Consider the following 21,472-nt stretch of genomic DNA (forward strand, 5'->3'; position numbering starts at 1 on the left):
CGCAAGACTAGTCAGGCTGAAGGCTTGAATACCCATCATTACCGTCAAGAGGAAAGCTTGAATATCCATTGTTACCAAAAAATAAAAAATGGTACATTGTTTCCAATTTAGCGCTGCCCATTTTTACGAATGTTTTTAAGTTATTGATAATTGATCACTACCGATGTCACTACTAATATATATGATTAAATATTTCTGTATTGCTTATAAATATTATTGTTAAAAAAAGCTTAGAAATATAGAGCTTTCAACTAACTTACGATGTAATTGTCTATTTCTGAGGCACAGACCTCAGGGCTGAGGATGTAAGAAGGCAGGGCCGATGTAGGTCCGGCCCAACAGATAAGATTTAGGTTACAGTTCTGTCTCAGGCCCATTTAAGCCAGCGATTGGTGATAGAAACCTATATGGACAAAGTGGGTCCATAATGACCCAATGAAGTTGAAATGAAGAAAATGGGCTCCCCAAACCCAACGAGTAGTGCCCCATTGGGATGCTTCTTTGAATGGGTCATCAGTTATTATCCACATAGATGGGTCACACCTCACATTGGTAGAGAATCCAGAGTCAGAAAGGAAAAAGAAGGGGTGGTGGGGGGAGTATTTAGATATGCTCGCGTTATTCCAATTAAGATGGCTCGGTAAGAGATCGCTTTCTTCAATTAGTTTTCCAGGTGAAAAAACATTAGAAATTCCATCTCAGTGCGAGTCAAATATGTGATCTTTTGAAAACTTGCACTCTACGAGCAAGACACCAATCAACTGAGCAAGCAATTGTCTTCTATTTGACTAAAAAAAATATAAATAAATAAAATAAAATAAAATAAAAAGATATTAAATAGAAGAGAGATTCCTAAAAAAAAAGTTATTAAAATTTTTTCCACCCATGGTGAAGGAAGAATTCTTTCACCACTGGTGATGTGGTCTTATGATTGAATTATTCTATAATAATTAAATCTTGCCTCCTATTATCTAGGATAAAAAAATGGCCTTAGCCAAAATACTCAAGAATGAAAATTCCAAGAAGACTCTCACTTCACCATGGATGAAGAGAAATTCGATCCTGAAAAAATAGTATAGACAGAAAACCTATAAAGGAGACATGACTAAAAAAGGTGAACAAGGAAAGATGACGATGAAAAGTAAGCAAAGGGATAAGCCTAAGGAATCAAGGCGGCATCCTTCTTGACTCATAAGGCTTTGGATTAGGCCATTAGAACCTTTTTGTTGATGAAATTGATCAGACACGATAAGGTCAAGGTTTTGTAAAGTGGAATCGGGGATCAAATTGGTGAGTGTCGATTTTAATCTGAATCAACCAAAATCGTCTAGAGATGGAGTAAAATCAGTCGGATAGATCATGACCAATTCAACCGATCTGATTTCGATTTTTTGAAACCATGGTTGAGGTCCTACAAGATCAGATGTAGGTGGCTAATCTCAACCAGGATTTTCAAATAACTGATCTAAACCTAAGGGTGTCAATTTGTTTGGTTTCGGTTATTTGGTTAAGTTTTGGTTCAATTCCAAATGATGGTAAGATGGATCATAACCGAATTGAGAACCGACTTGGTTCCATATTTGGATATTCAAGCCGATTCAATTTGGCTTGGTTCGATTTTGGTTACAATTCGGTTCGGATATGCAATTTTAATTTGGTTTTGTATTTTTGTTTTAATTTGATTATGAAAACGGATCCACTTTTGAACCATGACTGTGATGGACCAAAGGCCGTAATGGGCTCAAGTTATGGGCCTTATGACCATTGTCAACTCCAAAATTGTCTTATCATGTAAGTATGTGATGAAAAATTGTAAAAAACACTTACCACCTAAAAAAAAAAAAAAAAAGGAGCTTGCACAGAACACTCTTGAATTTTCAAAATTGAATATTGAAAAAATCCCACTTGAGTCTTAATGATACTACTATACTAGGTTTTTTTCCTTTATTTGGTTTTAAGACAATTAGGTTTGATTTCAGTCCGAACCAATGATTCTTACACTTGAAACCAAAACCGAACCAAATCGAGGAACATACTCACATACTCAAACCGAATTTGAATCGAATTTAATTCCTTTTGGTTCGATTTGATTAATTCGACTCAATATCGATTTCGGTTCCCAATTGTGACCCTTAACTAAACCTGATCACCAAACTCTGCCTGAATGATAAATGAACAGTCATAGGCTTATTCTGTTGGCCGATTATTAACTGGCTGGCATTGGGATGGGACTACTATATACGATTGATAGATCGACACGCACCACAACATCTACAGCCTACCGGCTGCCATCCAGTTGAGTTCCTTTGGTGTACGTTTACATCTAAAGTGTAAACATTTATTCTTTTGTTTTCATAAAACCCATTCTTTACCTTTCAAATAATGACGCGTGAGACAAATGTTGACCAGCCAGGATGGTGTGAGATGAAGTGGGATGGTACTTGCAGGGGTGAGCTAGAAATCTGATTTGGGGTTGGCAGTTGGCACCTGACATAGGTGAGCACTTGCTGAGGAACTCAACTTGTTGCCATCTCCTAACTAGAAAGTTTCAGTTTCAAGTTTGAACTTTTAATTGCACATGGGAGTAAGCATAAACCCCTTTAATTGTTGACCACATATGGTGGTACGTGATACATTTTTGAATTTACGCATCTCCAGGACCTCCAACCCTATCTCATAAAGGTGATCCCCACACCCAATGGATGGTGTGAGATGGGGTTAGACGGTACACATTAGGAGAACCTGATCCATACTCTCAATTGAAGATGATCCAAATTCTTTTTTCACCTTTTACCTACCTTTGCGTTTGAATTTTTTTGATGAAATTAATGGATTTGAGTTTGGTTCCAGTGCACGTTGCAGAATCTAGGGTGCCATTAGACATGCCACATACCCACAAGGTCTAGGACACTGAGGTGAATTGAAGAAGGGCAAGGAACACCTATGTAGATACATTAATGGCAGTCACATAAGCTTCTCAGTGATAATTTATGCATACCTTGTGGGTGTAGCCCAAGCTTTCTGAAGCTTTCTGAGAGTTCCAGGTACCTATGGGAATGAATATTAAAGCCACCTTTAACTCTCAAACTCTCTCAAAATTAAATGGACCTTCCCTCACTCATGACTCATCTTTCACCTGAACCCACCAGAAGCTTACACTTCCGATCCGTGACACAGAAAACCCAACTATACTCATCCCATGCCCAAGCCTGTGACCATTTTCCCTTCTACTCCCTCTTTCATGTGATCTAGCTAGCTCCCACTTCTTCCCTCCCCACATACTCCATCTGTGATTCACTTCAATACCCTTCTTCTCCATCCTCAACCCTTTAAATCTAAGCTCTCCCTCCCTCCCTTCTCACTACTACCTGCCAATTTCTTTAATTTTTCTAGCCCATCTAGAGAAAAGATCAAAGCAATGAGGAGCCTTGTATGCATTGCAACATTCCTAGCCATTCTCCTCCTCTTCCCAACTTTCATTTCAACTCGAAAAATTGGCCATGGCCATGGTCACCACCATCCAGTGAGGCCAAGAAGTAGAGATGGAGAGAAGATGAAGCCTGGCTTGTACTGGGAAGTAGGAGCGAAAAAACCAGGGCCAAAGAGAGCAGACACACTTCAAATTGCAGGTTCAAGCTTACCCGATTGTTCTCACGCGTGTGGATCGTGTTCGCCGTGTAAACTAGTAATGGTGAGCTTCATGTGTTCATCGCTTGCAGAGGCAGAGACATGTCCCATGGCATACAAGTGTATGTGCAATAGCAAGTCTTATCCTGTTCCATGAAATGAGATTATCAAGATTTGTTCCCTTTGATACACATTTTGTTACAGGAGAGAGTCCTTAAATCCTTTTGAGTTAGGTGGAGGATGGAGATGTATTGACACTTAGGTTATACACATATCAGATCAGAAAAGGGATGGGAAGCAAAATATCAAGCTCTCTTAACTTTGTAGCTTCATCTTCCCTTGTGTAATTCCTGTGATACATCACATTTCTCAGTTTTGACTATGTTGAAATACTAATAGACAGTTGGGTTTTGCAGTTTTTTACCTATGAAAATCTGTTATTACTGACTAAAATGGTTCATGCTCTGATACCATATTGAAGTATCTAATCCAAAAACTTAAACTTAAGCCGTAAAGTTAACTGGGATGCTCAATTGGTATATGAAGCTATCCAAAGTTCAAAGTTACACTATGTGAGATTATTCTCAACAAAATTATGAAGAGTTGGCACTCGTGAACAACTTTTGAACTTGTCGAAACAATTTGAAGTCTGAGCTAGCGAGTGGTGGAAGGTAAATTTTTTTATGGTGCAAAACAATGTTCTAAAACTCAGGAATGATCATGGGATTGGTCAAGGCCGAGGTTATTCCAATATTGTTCTAGGGAATGGCCTATATTGGATGGTATCGGACAGATCTGCCCCTGTTTTTTTTTTAATTACAATTTTACTAAAAATTAAAAAGGTAAAACTTGTAAAACAAAGTTACTACTCTTGGGATTTAATTTAAAATAGCAAGCCTTCTACTTAACAAAGAGTAGAAGCGTTTACAAGTTAAATTTAATTCACTACTAATATTATTTACTGTTTTCAATTTGTTATTGCAAAATTGGCTTGATAAGCCCCATCATTATATGAAATGTGAGGGAAAAAAAAAAAAAAAAAAACCTATCGGTTTAGCGGAGGAAACGTCCAGACACAATTGAGTGTGAAAAGAACGATTGCCCTTGTCATGGTTGGATATTTACCCGCTTAGTTGTGTCTGGGTGTTCCTATGCCAGACCAACAGAGTTTCCTACCTAAAATGCTATTAATAAACTTTATACCGGTCTAGAGTAGAAAACACCAAACCAACGGGTCGATGGGAGTGTTGGAAGAGAGCATATCTGGGGATAACATGGTCTTTTCACACCTTGCACAGTATGAGCATTTCCTATACTAAATTGAGAAGGTTCTTTTTCCCCAAACCTTAATTTGAAAGCCATGGAACCTCTGCAACGCTTACCCAGTTGTAATGTCTCAAAAATTGGAGTCCGATTAAAATTGAATCATTTGGATCGAAATTGGCCATGATTGGTTCGATTGCTTCTGATCAAATTTGGATAGGACTTCGGCCAATTTCATCCGATTCAGAGTGGGATCCGCACCGTCCGGTTCAGTTCCCCATACGATTTTTCAACCTTGCGTAACTGTGCCACAATACATAGTCGAAGATAGGAGCAGAAGTTCTAGGAAAAAAAAAAAAAGTAGAAGTTATTGATGAAATTCAGTGTCTTCAATGATATCATGGAATCAACGTGGATGAATTGAAATGATTCTCTTCTCATTTTGTTTGACGAAAAATTTCTCCTATTAGTTGAATTTGGGAGGCAATTTTCTTTCACCCACCATCAAGGGTAGGGTTGTGAATGCCAGTAAGTAATCGGGTCTACTTTTGAGGGCATAATATATTTTATAATCAGATTTAATCGGGTTATGAACCTATTTAAGTTTAAACGAACTTTAAATATACCTACCCCTAAAACACACTTTGTAAGAATCCATTGTTTCCTAGATTGGGTCCTATGCATGTGTTCCCAATCAAATGTCAATCTCAATTTCGTTTGAAGCAGCACCCTTGCCTTCCAACATTGAAATTAAACCTCAACAGCCCCATTAACCGAACCCACAGAACAATCCAAGATTTGTCATGTTAGATATCATAGAAAATCACCATTTTTCCCTCCGTTACTGAAACACTATACCTCCCACTATGAGCTTGAATAATCAAAGTTGAGAGTAGAGATCGAACAAATGCGAACGGGCATTGTAATCATAGCAAGTTCGGTCGGACACCAGACGGGTTAACTACCTGCACTATGAATATCTGTTTATAAATGTGTCGGGCTTGATCCTAACATATTTATTAATCGGGCCGGTTCAGGTCAGGTCATAAAACATGTCAAACTCGATCGGGCCTACCGATGCAGGCTCAGAATTGGCACGCCTAATCAAGGGGACCATGAGGTTAAAAACTTAAAATAGTGTGAAGAGAATAATGGGGAACTGTTTGTGGTTGTTGACTTTCTATGGTAAGAAGTAGATCATTCATGACCTTGTATGAATGTATTTTTCCTTCATCCACCGGATAGGGAAACTTTTTCGTAGAATTTGAGTTTAATTAAAATTTGAGATATTGTTGGAGAATTTGTAGAATTCATAAGTTAGAATTGCAAGATCATCCTTGGCAGTCCATGGATTCTACTGTGCATGGATTAGGGCATTGCGTTGTCTTGCAAGTCTTTTGCCTAATGTAATTAAGGGCAACAAAATGAAACCGAAACAAAGGAGATTCGAGCCATTTACATGAGAATTGTAAATCTATTTAATAACGATTCGATTTTGATTTTAAATATGTAGACCAATTAAGTTTTGATTTATATACCATATAAAGAGACAAGAAGCTTGGAAGGTAGCGATTCCTGCACCTAATCATAGGTGGAAGAAATGACCACCTCACTTCTCATGAAAGATGAAAATTTCATTCATTTGATGTTTTTATATGTGCTTTCATTGATTCCCACACCGGTACAAGAGCCACATTGCCTTTCAAGAAACCCTCTTCCTATACAAGGAGAAATGAATATTCCTTAATTTTGTGACCTGAACGCCTAAACATAGAGGATGGTGAAGTGACGCTCTGACCCTTAGAAATCCAAAAAACCCGCAATCAGTTTATATCCATCAGCCCTCATTGGCACGTGGAGGCTACATAAGACAAAGACAAAGACAACAAAAAAGACCAAAAAAGAAAAAAAAATTTAACTAAAAAAATCTACCTCTAAGGTGAACCATACCGGACTGGCCGGACCGTACAATTTAACCCTAACCCTAACCGCACTGTTTGAACATTATAAGTATCAACTGTAATAACTGTCACACCCCGGCTCAGGGGAAAATCAAATTGGTTTGGAAGGGCGAATGGTGAAACCCAAAGCTGCTACGGCGGAGACGGAGGCGGAACAGGCGGAGACCATGGAAACCGGGATTTTGTTCAGCCACCGAAAAGCTCGGCGTAGGCGGAGTTTTAGCAGCACCCCTTAATAATTTTCTCCCATCCCATTTGCCCGTTCTCTGTTCCGCTTTCTTCTGGACCCCAAAGCAGCCAGAGACCCTCTCTCTCTCTCAGCCCTGCTGCCCCCCTCGCTGCTTGCCACCAACTCGGCAGCCCCCAAATCCAAGGACGTCGTCCGTCGCCTTCTCTTCAAGAGAAAAAAACGAAAATTAAAAATAAACAAAAAAGGGGATAAAAAGAGAGGAAGAAGAAAGGAGTAGAGGAAGACCCCTCTAGTTATAGAAAGAGAGGGTCGAGCTCGGTCAAATGCTCCCACACTTCCTTCTCTCTCAGGCTTGGCCGCACCACCACCACCACTGCCACCGCAACCACCACCATAGCGGACGCAAGGAAGGACCTTCCAGGATCTTAATCTCATCAAAATATGGTCACAGGTGCCCCTGTTTCTCTCTCTTTTGCGATCTCCCCTTCCTTAACAGTAATTAACAACTTGCTTTTATGATTTTGTCTTTCCTTCTCTCTTTTTCTCTGTCGTTTTTGTCTTTATGATGTCCACCACTGCAGATACTTCGCGTGTCATTCTAGACCTATTCAATCTGTCAACGTTACGAATTGGTAACAGGAGGAAATCTACGACGTTTGATAAACAGACTCTGGGTGAGGGGCCTTTGATTGCGCCCTTATCCTTTTTCTTTGCTTTCTTCCTTTTTTTCGCTTTTGTTTCTCTTTTGGGTTCTTCTTTTATCACGCCTTTCTCCCCTTTCATTCCTGTCGGGAATTTCAGGCACTGGAAATCAATCTACCCTTCACCTGTCATTCCATTTCTTGACCATTCGGCTCTTACCCTTAAAAAAAAAAAAAAATCTATAATGGCGTAGTTAGTTCTATGTAGAGACAATAGAAATGATGAAAACTTGAAAATGGAGCAGAGCATGGGTTGGTGTAATGATTTGGTCTTTTACTCTTTCCCCTTTCCTTTCCCTTTCCTTTTCGGTTTGAAAGGGAGAAGGAATCTCATCCCAGACGCCCCCTGAGATGAGATTGAGGCGTCGCCAATGCATTCCATCCTGCGCCTCTCTTCGCAGGGTAAAGCCCTTTCCTCGCCTCTCCCATCTTCCCCACTCTTGGGCCACCTGAACTTACCCATCTCTCTCTGCGAAGCGTTGCCTTGCCTAGCAAAAGAAAGGAAGAATTAAAATTTCTTCCTTCACGTTCTCTTATAGGCTTCAAAAACTGTCTTTGGTTCATTTATTTTACTGGAGTTTTGGAGCTTGGTGGTCATTTCTATTCAATCTACTTTGGAGTTCAAATAATGTAGCTGTGACTTAGTATTGGTTCTGTATGCTTGTCAAAGAGTCAGGATTTAGGGAGGCTTTGGGTCATTTTTCTGTTTGGGAGGGAAAAGGGGGGGGGGGGGGTTCAGTTGGCATTCCCCTTCCCTGTATACAATGTCGAAAAAAATTGGATGTAATACTGGTTTCATCTTCTTGAATCTTGATCACTTGTTTCTTCATTTCACTCATAGATGCTTCTAAATACAGGATGATGAGGATGAAGGTTATTGGAGGCGAAAGGGCAGACATGAAGAGGTGGCATGGGCACAGAATTTTGCTCACGTAATATCACATTCAGCTCAATGTTTTTGTAAGTAAAAGATTAAAAATTCCTATCACCCCTTCACAAGATCCTCTGTTTATTTTATTTTATTTTTTATGGTGAAGATAATCAGGAAGTATATGAATAATATTGTCTTTAGCTTTATTATTACATGAACTTGGTCTTCAGTTTGTTATTCTCTTGTTTTTCTTATTTCATATTTTCAGTTTAGTTTGTGATATAAAAAAAGAAATAGCAAATGTTTCTCACACTATGGTCCCAAGGCCAGATATATGAGGGTTGTGTCAGGTTGGTGCTCAGCATAAAACATTTAGTACCATTTGAACATTTAGTTGGTTCTTTTGATCTTGTAAAGTGGAATGAGGAAATAGGAGTCAAGGGCTGGCCTCACGTAGTTGGGATAAAATTTCTTGAGTTGATTTGAGCTTAGAGACATTACCTCCCCAGGCTACCTCTCTCTCTTCATTCATAATGTTTACCGTTCAGTTCCTTCAACTTGACACAAATGCTTCTTTTAAATCACTGATCAGCATCTGGTGGTTTCAGCTAATGCTATGGTTGGATCAAGATCATGGATAGGAGCACTACTTTATCGTTATGTCAATAAGCGACATGGAAATGATAGATCTCTTGACTTTCCTTTGAGCCCTCTTCAGGTAAATATGATGTCTTAGTTCAGGGAGTGGTTAGTCTTGCAATGAACAAAATATTGGCCTCAATTCTTTTCCGTTGGATTGACTGTTTGTCAGACTCGCATGTTGAAGTACTGATTTTCTTTTTCTTCTGCTCAAGAAACCTTAAAAATTGGCTAAGTTTAATGGTCCCCACTTGGAACTAATCATAATTAAGGAGTTTCTTATTATTCATTGCACTTTAGTCTAGTGTTAACTTATGAATTTTTTTTTTTTGTTTTGTTTTAGTATGTATGCTGTTCTCTGTTTCAGAACTTAGTCTATTACCTTCTAGCAGGAGAAAAGACTGCAGCGGCTTCAAGAACGATTGCAAGTGCCTTTTGATGAGACTCGACCAGATCATCAAGTATCGCCTTCATGCTTCTCTCTGTCTCTCTTGCATGTGTGCACATGCACACGCGCGCACACACACACACACACGCACACACACACACACACACACACACACACACCCAATTGCGACCCGTATGGTCACAGTTTTGTACACATGACACATTTGTATTGAGCAAAAAATTTTAAATTTTGAACCTTATGGGGCATTTTTTCATGAAGCTTATTTTGCTTCATCATTCCCACATTTCCTATTTTATCAGGATATCTATGGATTTCATAAAACTACACTAACTATTTCCTATCCCCTCAGTCTCTCTTGTACTGTCACTGGATCTGTGGTGTTTTCACCTTTATCATTTTGCAAGCATGATGGTAGTTTATCTAGTCAATACATTCAACACACACACCATAGCTTTTGGCTGTTATTGGTTTAATGGATTGTCATGTTAAGATGTGTAAATCCATTTAATTTAGGGATGCTATAGAATATTCTCTCGATGAAGAACAGATACTTTGAATGTACAAAGAGCATTTAATGTGCACTTAACTACTAAATATTTGACAATTTTGAGGCTTGGTCTGAGTTTTATTCAATGCTTTCCTCATTCTTCATTGTGTTTCTTCATATTGATGCTATATCAGAAAAATTCTCTCATTAATCTATCTAATGGACAGGAAGCTCTCAAAGCATTGTGGCAGGTTGCTTTTCCAGATACTCATCTTAAAGGTTTGATCTCCGATCAGTGGAAAGAAATGGGGTGGCAAGGTCCTAATCCATCTACTGACTTTAGGTATAACTTTTTCCTCGTGAATGCTAATTTCTGTCTTTATATTCTTTCCTTTTCCCTGTACTATGGCCTATTAGCATTTTCCCACCACGTACTTTCATAAATACCACTCCCCTGCCCTGTAGTTTAAAGATTCTATCAATCGTACCCCTTCCGTTAGATAACCCTGTTAAGTGATGACATCAGCACAAAAATAGGCACCCTCAAATAGTCAATCGCTCATCTCATGGAAGCTCTCTCAGGAGTTGCTCCTTGTCTACTCCAAGAAGCTTCATAAGTATATTCGATCAGTTTGATTGCGATGTCTTCAAATCAGACAAAGGCAATCAATTTTCAAATCCTCTCCAACCCTAAGTTCCTCGCTGAATGTCCTAATCAATGGGCGAGAAACCCCAATCTTACCTACAAGAAAAAAAGCCCCAACAAAATTTTCATCCAGATCCGTTCGTTGCGGCATTAATGGAGCCAGTAGAGTTCGTTCTGGTTTCTGGGTTTCCATCATTGGTCCGGTTAATATCAGCCCAGTTTAATCAATCTTATCCCTTTGCTTGCCATCCAAAGCAAATTATATAGATGGCTAAAATTTTCAGATTAGATCAACCCCTGCAAACATAGTTGCCACGACAAACCAAGGTGGTGGAGGGTTGTCTAAGCGCTTAGGCGAGAAGGCGCCCACCTTAAGGCGAACAAGGCGACCAAGTGTTATTTTTTATTTTCCCTATTTTCTAACATTATTTAATAAGCTATATATACCTTGTATTATAAAAAATAAGATTAAGCCACATCAAGTCGTTAAAAATCAACATTTAGCCACATCAATCATAAAACAATCACATTAAGTCATATTAAGTTATAAAAAAATCAACATTTAGAGAAATGCTCTTGTTCTATAATAAGTTTGACTGGTCAAATGATTTTATTTTTGCATGAAACTTTTTGTATTAGTTATAATATAAAATCAGCTTTCCAACAAGTCTAAGATTACTTAAATCTGAGTTGTAATGACAAAATTATGCTCCGATTAAACTTATTTTTAAGTGCGCAAATGCTGTTAAAATCGCTTGAATGAAAATAATTTTATGGATATCAAAACAAAAGATTATTTTACCGGACTTTTGGTTTTAGCATTGTTTTAACATGATAGAATTTATAAAATTTTCATAATTGAGAAAATCCCAGCATTTAAAAGTTGAAAATTGCCCTTATAACCAAAATCCAATTTTTGTTCTTAGACTGGGGGGGGGGTTAACTTTTTTTCCTTTTGGAATTTAATTTTTAAACTATTTTTATTTGATTCAAATAGGGGGTATTTTCTTATTTATGAATAATATCTTAAGTAAAACCATTTACTTAAATGATATTTGGCATAAATAAGTGTCAAAACACAAGGCGACATGCAGTGCAACAAGGCGACTGTCGGCTTAGGCCCCAAGCAAACCGCCTGGATGCCTAGTCGTTGTCTAGGCAACGCCTTGACAACTATGCCTGCAAATGGTATACCTTAAGTGGGAAGCACTAAGTGGAGGGTCCCACTTTGTAGGATAAGTTTGCGATTATTATGCTCAACCTGAAGATGGTGTTCCAAGGACTTCCAACCCCTGTTATGATCAACCTAAAGATGGTGTTCCATGGCCAAATCAGCAGAGGTGACCGGAAAGAACTTCGACTTCTGCTGCTTCCATGATTTCTGCTGAGGAATTGTTTATCAACGGCCAAACTTTCATCTCACTTGTAGAGGGCGACAGAGCCGGAGTTCGAGAAACCTGAGGAGCCACTGATGCGAGGGAGAGATTTGAGGATTCGCAACAAATCTTAGCCTAGGAGGACAAGATCCCTCTCTCTCCTGAGAAACCCCATTTTTGAGTGGCACGAGGATGAAGAACGAGAAACCAGTGGGTGTGATCTCGATTCCGAAGTTCTCAACCATAAATAGGATGAAATGTAGTCCTAGGAGTCATCCATTTGAAGAACAGGAGCAATTAAATTTCCATTCTCCCATCCCCTGCAAACTAGTCGGTTGGAATTCCAATCTGAAAAGGAAAAGGTTTGGGGCTGGGTTAGTCATAAAAGGAGAAGAGAGATAAGTGAGATGAAAGAGGGAGGAGTTTACACAAGGGTAAACCTGTCCTTTTACATGGTATTTTAACACCATCAGTCACTAATGGGACGATTGATAGAATATTTAAACTACATGGGAGGGGAGTGGTATTTATGAAAGTACGTGGAGGGAAAGTGCTATTAGGCCATATTCCAGGGGAGGGGAGTGTAATTTCCTCTTTTTTTTTTTTGGATAAGGTAGTTTTATTAGAAATATAAGCCAAATGAGTGGGGAGATAAATATGGTTGATCAGTAGATCCCCAGAAAAGGAAATATTACAATATGGGTAGATCCAAGAAAACAAAAGTAGTACTAAATCTACTGAATCCCCTCTAAGGGGGAGTGCCCAAGTTTTTTCCCTTTTACTGCAAAACCCTGCTGTAAGAGTTAGAAATAAGGAAGACTATGGTTAGAGATGAGGGAAGAAGAGGGAAGAAGAAGAGGGAATGAAAGAGACGTGAATGAGCTAACTTGCTTATCTCACCAATATTAGGTTCAAATATTGTTTTAGGGAATTACAAGTCTCCCTAAGGGAGGTGAAAGAGAAATAAGAGAAAATACATATAAGGACACTTAACATAAGACAATTCCTATTGTACCCCTAATACAAATATTCTAACACTCCCCCTCAAGCTGGATAATAAATATTATACATTCCCAGCTTGCATAAGAGGGTACTAAACTGGTGAGGAATGAGTCCTTTGGTGAAGATGTCTGCCAATTGGTCACCTGTCCTCACAAAGGGAGTGCAGATATTACCGGAATCAATCTTCTCTTTGATGAAATGTCGGTCTACTTCAATGTGCTTTGTTCTATCATATTGCACTAGGTTGTGAGCAATGCTTATTGCTGCCTTGTTGTCATAGTAGAGTCTCATAGGTCCCTCAGTGTCATACCCCAACTCAAGAACTAATTGACGCAGCCAAGTGAGCTCACAAACAGCATGAGCCATTGCTCTGTACTCAGCCTCTGCACTGGATCTAGCTACAATCAGTTGTTTCTTGCTTCTCCATGTGACCAGGTTACCACCCACAAATGTGCAATAACTAGATGTAGATCTCCTATCAGAAATGGATCCAGCCCAATCAGCATCTGAATAGCCTTCTATCCTCAAGTGATCGTTCCTGGCATACAAAAGGCCTTTTCCTGGAGAGGACTTCAAGTATCTGAGGATACGGTACACAACATCCAAGTGCCCACTCTTGGGTGCATGCATAAATTGACTCACTACTCCCACTGCATAAGAAATGTCTGGGCGAGTCAGAGACAAATAAATTAGCTTCCCCACTAGCCTCTGGTATTTCCCTGCATCAACAATGGAAGGACCACAATCCTCTCCAAGCTTATGATTTTGCTCAATAGGAGAACTTGCTGGTTTACAACCCAACATTCCTATTTCCTTCAATAGATCTAAAACAAATTTTTTCTGGCATACATTGATTCCCTTCTTAGACCTTGCCATTTCAATACCCAAGAAATATTTCAAGTGTCCTAGGTCCTTGATCTCAAACTGTTTGGCCAGATAAGTTTTGAATCTAGATATCTCCCCATTGTCATCTCTAGTTACCTCAATGTCATCAACATACATAATCAATGCTGTGATAGTGCCATTACCTCTCTGGGTAAATAATATGTGGTCCGCTTGACTCTGGGAATATCCATTTTTCAGAATGGCCTGTCAGAACCTCTCAAACCAAGCCTTTGGTGATTGTTTCAGACCATAAAGTGCCTTCTTTAAGAGACATACCTTACCATCAGTTGCCAGAAACTTGAAGCCAGGAGGGGGCTGCATATACACTTCCTCCTCTAAATCTCTATGGAGGAAGGCATTATTCACATCCAATTGATATAATGGCCAATCTCTATTTGCTGCCACAGATAAAAGGTCTTTTATAGAGTTATGTTTGGCCACAGGAGCAAAGGTCTCCTGATAGTCAATTCCATACACTTGACTGTACCCTTTGGCCACCAATCTTGCCTTGTACCTCTCAATAGCACCATCTGATCGTACTTGATCATATAAACCCATCTGCATCCAACTGGGATTCTCCTCCTGGGAAGGTTAACTAGTTTTCAGGTACAGTTCTTCTCAAGAGCCATCATTTCCTCTGACATGGCTTGTTTCCCCTTAGGGTCTGACATAATCTCAGTAACAGTCTTGGGAATGGAAGCAGAGGAAAAAGCAGCTATAAAAGTAACACCTGTAGGGGGAAGAGTATCATAGGAAACAAACTGGGCTATAGGATTAGTGCAAGCTCTCTTACCCTTACGAACAGCAATAGGGAGATCCAACTCCAAATGAGGAGAGGAGAGGAGATGTTACCTGACTGAGGAATGGGAAGCTCAGGATGTGGATCCAAAGAGGACTCTTGGCAGGTCTTCTTTGTCCTTCTTGTATACACGATAACAGGTGCCTTTTCTGTACAAGGTTCCTCCATAGTAGCAACATCAACCACCTCTTTGTGTTTACCAATGTCAAAGGAGAAAGGAGTAAGAGGCAATGGGGTAAGAAATGGAATGGCATCAACAGCCTTTTCACTTTCATTTCCATTCTCTCCCTGAAGAGGATGCTGATGAGGTGCAAAGTACGGGACAGACTCAAGAAATGTGAAATCTTTGGAGAGAAATCGCCCGCGAGAGGAAGGGTCATAACACTTGTAGCCTTTTGTGGTGGAAGAATACCTAAGGAAGAGGCATTTTAAAGCGTTGGGATCGAGTTTGGTGCGGGAGGATTTGTTAATATGCATATAACAAACACAACCAAACACTTTTGGAGGAAGTGTGAAAGGAGGAGATTGGGGAGACAAGAGGGCAATTGGGTTTTGAGACCCAAGAATTTTTGTAGGCATGAGATTAATGAGGAAAGCTGCAGCAAGAACAGCTTCAGACCAAAAAGTTTTAGGCATATGTATACCAAACAAAAGACTTCGACCAACTTCTAACAAGTGGCGATTTTTCCTATCAGCTACCCCATTCTGTTGGGGTGTATCAACACAAGCAAGCTGATGGATAATACCATTGTCAGTGAAAATTCTTGCAGGCCACCAAACATATACTCCCCTCCTTTATTAGACCGGAAAATTTTGATTATGGAGTCAAACTGAGTATGGACCACTTTATAAAATTTTTTGAAGGCATTATAAACATCACTCTTATGCTTCACAAGAATAGTCCAACTACAACGAGAAAAATCATCAACAAAAGAAACAAAATAATGATGGCCAAAGAGGTAGGTAATGGGACAAGGTCCCCAAACATCAGTATGCACAATGTGAAAAGGAGCAACAGATCTATTACCATGATAAGGATAAGATGAACGACAATGTTTAGCAAAAGTACATGGTTCACAATGAAATACGTGAGAAGAAGAAAAAGATGTAAACAAGTGAGGTAACTGTTTCCTCATAACAACAAAAGAGGGATGTCCCAAACTCTAATGCCAAAGCATCACAGAGTCTATAGAACTAGCATCACTACGGCCATATGCATAGGACTGTGGTGTAGTAAAAAAAGGTAACTGCGGCTCCAGAAGATATAGGCCGCCCCTCCTCACGTCCACTGCCAATAATCCTCTTTGTCACAAAATCCTGAAAAAGGCAATGAGAGGGAAAAAAGTGATACAACATTTCAAGGTTTTAGTTAAAGTGCTCACAGACAATAGATTCAGGGCAAGGTTAGGGACATGAAGGACAAAAGTAAGTGAAAATGGAAGAGGTAACAGGGATATTGCCTTTACCAGAGATAGAGGAGAAGGTACCATCAGCTACTCGGATCTTATCCTTACCAGAACAAATGGAGTAAGAATCATAGTGATGGGACGTACCAGTCATGTGGTCAGTGGCATTAGAGTCAATGACCCACGACAGAGCTGTAGAAGGTGAAGTGGTGGTGACATGCATAGTAGAAGCTGAGGTATCCTGTGAGGTAGATGGGCCATCAAGCTGAGACATGAACCGGTGAAGCAATGCAATATCATCCCTAGAGGAGCTGTTATCTGCCTGTGAGGAGTCTCTAGTATCAGTCTCTGTCATATTAGCATGGGCTGTAGCCCCTCCTCTACGGCCACCACGTGTGCCAGTAGATCCACCACATGTACTAGGACGGCCATGAAGGACCCAACACTAATCTCGAGTATATTTAGGTTTCCCACAATGATCACACTATGTCTATCCCTGTCATCTCCACGGGAGGTCCCTTGACCTTAGCCGCCTCCGCGCCATTCTCTGTGAGAAGTGGAGGAAAGAGCAGAGCGCTCAAGTGAAGGTGTAGAATCCATGGCACCTCTCCTGGTTTCCTCACTCAGAAGGTAGCTACACACCTCATCAAGTGTAGGTAGGGGTGACTGGCCCAAAATATGTACCCGAATATGCTTATATTCTGAATTCAGTCCACTTAGAAGTATTAGAACACGCTCTTTTTCAAGAGATCTATAGACCTTGGCTTCATTATAAGGATTGGTCAAATGAAGATCTCAGTAATGATCATACTCCTCCCAATGTCCTATAACAGTGTTATAGTAGTCAGAAATAGACTTAGTCCCTTGCTTCATGGAGAGTGCCTGCTGAAGAAGCTGGTAGTCCTTCACAGTCACCTACCCTGTCATAGGTCCTAGAGACACTATCCCAAATATCCTTGGCAGTCTCCTTCCTTATAAATCTCCTACCTATCTCAGGTTTTATGGAGAAGAGTAGCTAAGTCATACCAGTAGAGTTTTCAGTCTCCCAATTCTGGTACCCCGGGTCTGCAGTAGCGAGAGCCTTGATAGCCCCAGTAATATATCCTAGCTTCCCTCTACTCCGCAAGGATAGCTTCATAGAGTGTGACCAATCCAAGTAGTTGGTACTATCCAACTTCACAAGAGAAATCTGGGTGTTAGGGTTGTCAAAGACAATCGAACTTGGGTTGGTACTACTCCCACCCGATGTAGCTTCTAGAGGTTCTGTGATATCAGACATAGTGCAAGGATACTCCTCAAACAACACTAATGGAGATCCAAGTCAAGAGGACGCACAAGTCCCAAATATTGTCTTCTCAGAACCTAAAAAAAAATTCCAGCAAGCTAAAGAGGCATGAAATCTTCATAAAACATCAACAAAACTCACTTCCAATTGTGGAGCTTCATCTAAAACTCCCATACAAGCACCATAGGATAGAGCACATCTAACAAATGGAACCAGCAACCTCACTGCCAGCTATGCAGGTCAGAGAAAAGAACAAGGGAAAAAACGGTACCTGGCAGCAAGTAGTAGATGGAGTTGTGCTCCTTCATCACAACAAATCAACAACTGAGGTTTGGAGGGATCATATAAGACCCTTGGGCTACCCTATTCAGCAAGGTTTCATTCCCAACCAATGTCGGATGAGGGAGAAACAAGGAAGAGAAAAATTGGCTGGCAGTAAACCTAGGAAGCAGTCTTCTTCTCTATTTGGACTTCAAATGGTCTTTGTAGTCCTTCAAGCTCCCTCCAACTATTTTCAAGTGGATTTTAGAACTCCATTTGGTCTTGCTGTATACTTTTCTTACATAGTATAGCCTCTAATGGACCCCTTTGCTTTTAGGGTTCCAAAAGAGGCTTAAAGAATGGAACCGGGATGCTTGATCGACTCTCAAACCTTATACAAGCTCTGATACCAAATTAAAAATAAGGAAGACTAGGGTTAGAGATGAGGGAAGAAGAGGGAAGAAGGAGGGAAGAAGAGGGAAGAAGAAGAGGGAATGAGAGAGAAACGTGAATGAGCTAACTTGCTCATCTCACCAATATTAGGTTCAAATATTGCTTTAGGGAATTACAAGTCTCCCTAAGGGAGGTGAAAGAGAAATAAGAGAAAATACATATAAGGACACTTAACATAAGACAATTCCTATTGTACCCCTAACACAAATATTCTAACAGTAAGAGCCCAAAAGGGCCACTCCAGCATTAAGAGCCTTGAGTGTATAGCAATGGGGAAGAAAAGGGAAAGTCATCAGCAGACTCCTCTTGCATTTCACGCAACTTGATTCTGTGCAACTGTTGGTTTTTATTTCTGTTGTACTAGATATAGAAACAAAGGGAAGGAGAAAAGTTATATTTAGTCTCCATGGAAGTCCTGGGGGTCTTAGTGTTGGAACTACTACCAACATCTTCCCATAGAAACAGAATACTTCGGGGTACTTATAGTTCTGGCCAACATCTTTCCTTAGTGAAGTATTGGCCTCTGACTATGGATAAACTTTTATTGATATTTGAGTTGAAATTAAAGGCATCATTTTTTTTTTTGGGGGGGGGGGGGGGGAGGGGGAGGGGTGTGTGTGTGTGGGGGGTGGGGTCATAGATGAATCAGAAACTCAACGTAACTTTGGCATCCCGATTGATCATGGCTCCCTTTGGTGTTATTAGTACCAAAGTGACGCTGAAAAGCCAAAATTGTTTATCACAAGAATAGGCCAAATTGCTTATCTATTTTATGTTGACACTTTTAATGCAACCTGGAACAGTTTCAACAAACTCTATATGACATTATTAAGTCCTTTTTTCATTTCTGTAGGGGTTGTGGTTTTATTTCACTAGAGAATTTACTGTTTTTCGCGAGGACATATCCGGTATGCCTAGAACTTTGACTTTTAGCTTTTTTTTTTTTTGCTGAAAGAACAATCTCTAAGATGATATCTCTCTCTCTCTCTCTCTCCTTGTATTTTTTAACTTATTTGGTCCTTTCTCTCCTCCACCAAAGAAATTTAAAAAGTATGCACATTGATTTTTTACTGATATTCATTAAAATCAAAATGAAGGCTTCTTTTCATAGGTTACTATTCAAACGGGATGGCAACCGAGCCACTTGGGAATACCCATTTGCTGTTGCAGGAATTAATGTATCATTTATGTTGATTCGGATGTTGGATTTGTGCTCAGGTTAGTGGCAGAAGTACATACTGTATTGAAAGCATTCTACAGTTATATTTTAGTCATTATAACAGAACCGGCTTGTAAATTGGTTCATGTTAGCTAAAAGAAAGTTATAAAACTTGGGTGCACCATTTTCTTAATCCTGTATGTTTGGCGTGTGTAAAACTTCAGAGAAAGGTGTTAAGAATCAATGGCTGTGCAAGAGCAGGAAAAGAGAGATCTTTGCAATGTATACGATTCTGAATAGTGAATGATAATCAACTTGAAACATATATTTTGACCACATTGAGCTCTCCAAGGAAAATATAATATCAATGTCATGAAAATGAGACCAATCATGCCCAGTTGAAGATTGAACAAACCCTGTTAACACTGTTTCTGCAGTGGAAATCACTAGTCTAACTGGTCACAGAGCTATGGCTTGGTCCTTAAAAACATGATAGATGTGTAAATTATGATAGATTTAAACTGAATAAAGCATTATAACTTGAAACAATACTGTTAAACCCCAAAGTCTCAGGAAAATTTGAGGCATTAATTTCTTCTGATTGGATGGCTTGAAATGGGATGTGGCCAGCTTTGTTATTTCTTAATTACAACCAGTAAATGCTATGAATGTTATGAGTTTCAAAGGAAACATAAAGAACAGGGGAAATGACTTAAAAGACCCATATCATTACCGTCCTGGGTGAAAGGCACAAGATATAGGCGGAGAATTTCAATGAAGTGGCTCTTTCATTTTAGCTACCGAAATGTAACAAAATAAGAACTAAGCTATGCCCTACGAGCATGGCTCCGCTGCTGGACACTCAGAGGCAGGCCCATGTCTTTTTTGTTTCCAAAATTGCCCGTGCATGTATGCTTTAGAGGCGGACACATGCATTACTGACATTTACTGCAACTTGATAGTTTCTTCTGCTTCCTACCTGTTGGTTACTGTACTAATGTGATTTTTTTTTTTGACACTCTTCTGCAGTGAAACCCAAATGTCTCCCGGGAATAAACTTTGTGAAAATATTATCAGGTAATGAGGGATGATCTACCACTTATCACTACGATAGATTCATGTGTCTTTGAAGCAAGGAAAGTACATTTGCTGATCTAGCACTCATTACTGTCATAGTACTCTTATCATGAGAAATATACCTCTTTGCAGAAGATGAAGAAGCCTTTGATGTACTATATTGTATAGCATTTGAAATGATGGATGCTCAATGGCTTGCTATGCGTGCTTCATACATGGAGTTTAATGTACCCTCTCTCTCCCTGTGTGTGTGTCTCATGTTTGGCATTTTTATGGTAATTGTTGCTAATAACTCACTGTTCGTTACCTTCAGGAGGTATTACAAGTAACAAGAACCCAATTGGAGAGGGAACTGTCCTTAGAGGATGTACATCGAATTCAAGATTTACCAGCTTACAACCTCTTATACCAATAGTCTCTTCTGTGACTAACATGTTAAAAGTCTTCAGGAACTCCCACTTGGAATCACCATATCAAATCTGCCTTGAAGCTGGTGCTACTTGGCACTGGAGGTCCTTAATGGGAACATATAGAGTCTGTATAAAGCACTTCGCAAGAAAATTTGCATACAGCCACAGTGCATGCTGGTTTAAGCTCAACCTCTGCATGGCCCAAAGCCAGCTCAAGAGATTCTATTGCCCCCTCTCTCTTCCCCCCCCCCCTCCCCCCCCTTTCCTCCTTTTGCTGTAAAAAGATAAATCAGGAATAGGTATCATCAAATTGGTGATGATTGCGTAGGTTGTAGCCCCCCATGAAACAGATGCTTTTATGGATTGGATAGTCTTTTGACTCTTTACACGCATCACGCTATTTGTATGATCTGGGTGCGTTGTGTTCTCCTTTGGATCTGGGAGGATTAGGAGTTTGGAATGGGCTCAGTTAATGTTTGTGTTATTAATTGACAGTTAGTTGACTCGTGTTAGCCACACTAAGGAACAACCAACAGGCAACACGGAGGTTGGAAATGGGTTCTAC

General features: G+C 39.8%; 2 protein-coding genes and 1 long non-coding RNA gene across 8 annotated transcripts; 2 read left to right on the forward strand and 1 right to left on the reverse strand.

Annotated features, from left to right (window-relative positions):
* Nucleotides 1–3,233: 3,233 nt before the first annotated feature.
* LOC122092684 (protein EPIDERMAL PATTERNING FACTOR 1) lies at nt 3,234–4,045 on the forward strand. Its single transcript, XM_042662915.1, has one exon. It carries the CDS (start codon nt 3,419–3,421, stop codon nt 3,782–3,784), a length of 366 nt encoding a protein of 121 aa, XP_042518849.1. The 5' UTR covers nt 3,234–3,418; the 3' UTR covers nt 3,785–4,045.
* Nucleotides 4,046–6,480: 2,435 nt separating this feature from the next.
* LOC122092699 lies at nt 6,481–7,462 on the reverse strand. Its single transcript, XR_006144267.1, has 2 exons — nt 7,327–7,462; nt 6,481–7,245 (listed from the first exon to the last, which is right to left on the reverse strand). It is a non-coding gene; the product is annotated as an uncharacterized LOC122092699 (long non-coding RNA).
* Nucleotides 7,356–21,336, forward strand: LOC122092698 (ELMO domain-containing protein B). 6 transcript variants are annotated; one of them, XM_042662939.1, is made up of 10 exons: nt 7,356–7,492; nt 8,600–8,702; nt 9,222–9,331; nt 9,642–9,713; nt 10,376–10,491; nt 19,115–19,169; nt 19,359–19,479; nt 20,450–20,497; nt 20,630–20,724; nt 20,811–21,336. In XM_042662939.1, the coding sequence occupies exons 3-10, from the start codon at nt 9,230–9,232 to the stop codon at nt 20,910–20,912; spliced, it is 711 nt and encodes a 236-aa protein (XP_042518873.1). In that variant the 5' UTR covers nt 7,356–7,492; nt 8,600–8,702; nt 9,222–9,229; the 3' UTR covers nt 20,913–21,336. The 6 variants fall into 6 exon arrangements, with proteins under 6 accessions (XP_042518873.1, XP_042518875.1, XP_042518872.1 ...); XM_042662941.1 differs by lacking the exon at nt 7,356–7,492 and adding an exon at nt 7,695–7,715; XM_042662938.1 differs by lacking the exon at nt 7,356–7,492 and adding an exon at nt 7,728–8,144.
* Nucleotides 21,337–21,472: the final 136 nt, after the last annotated feature.

The sequence above is a fragment of the Macadamia integrifolia genome, chromosome 11 (assembly GCF_013358625.1).
Source record: "Macadamia integrifolia cultivar HAES 741 chromosome 11, SCU_Mint_v3, whole genome shotgun sequence".
Classification (NCBI taxonomy): domain Eukaryota; kingdom Viridiplantae; phylum Streptophyta; class Magnoliopsida; order Proteales; family Proteaceae; genus Macadamia; species Macadamia integrifolia.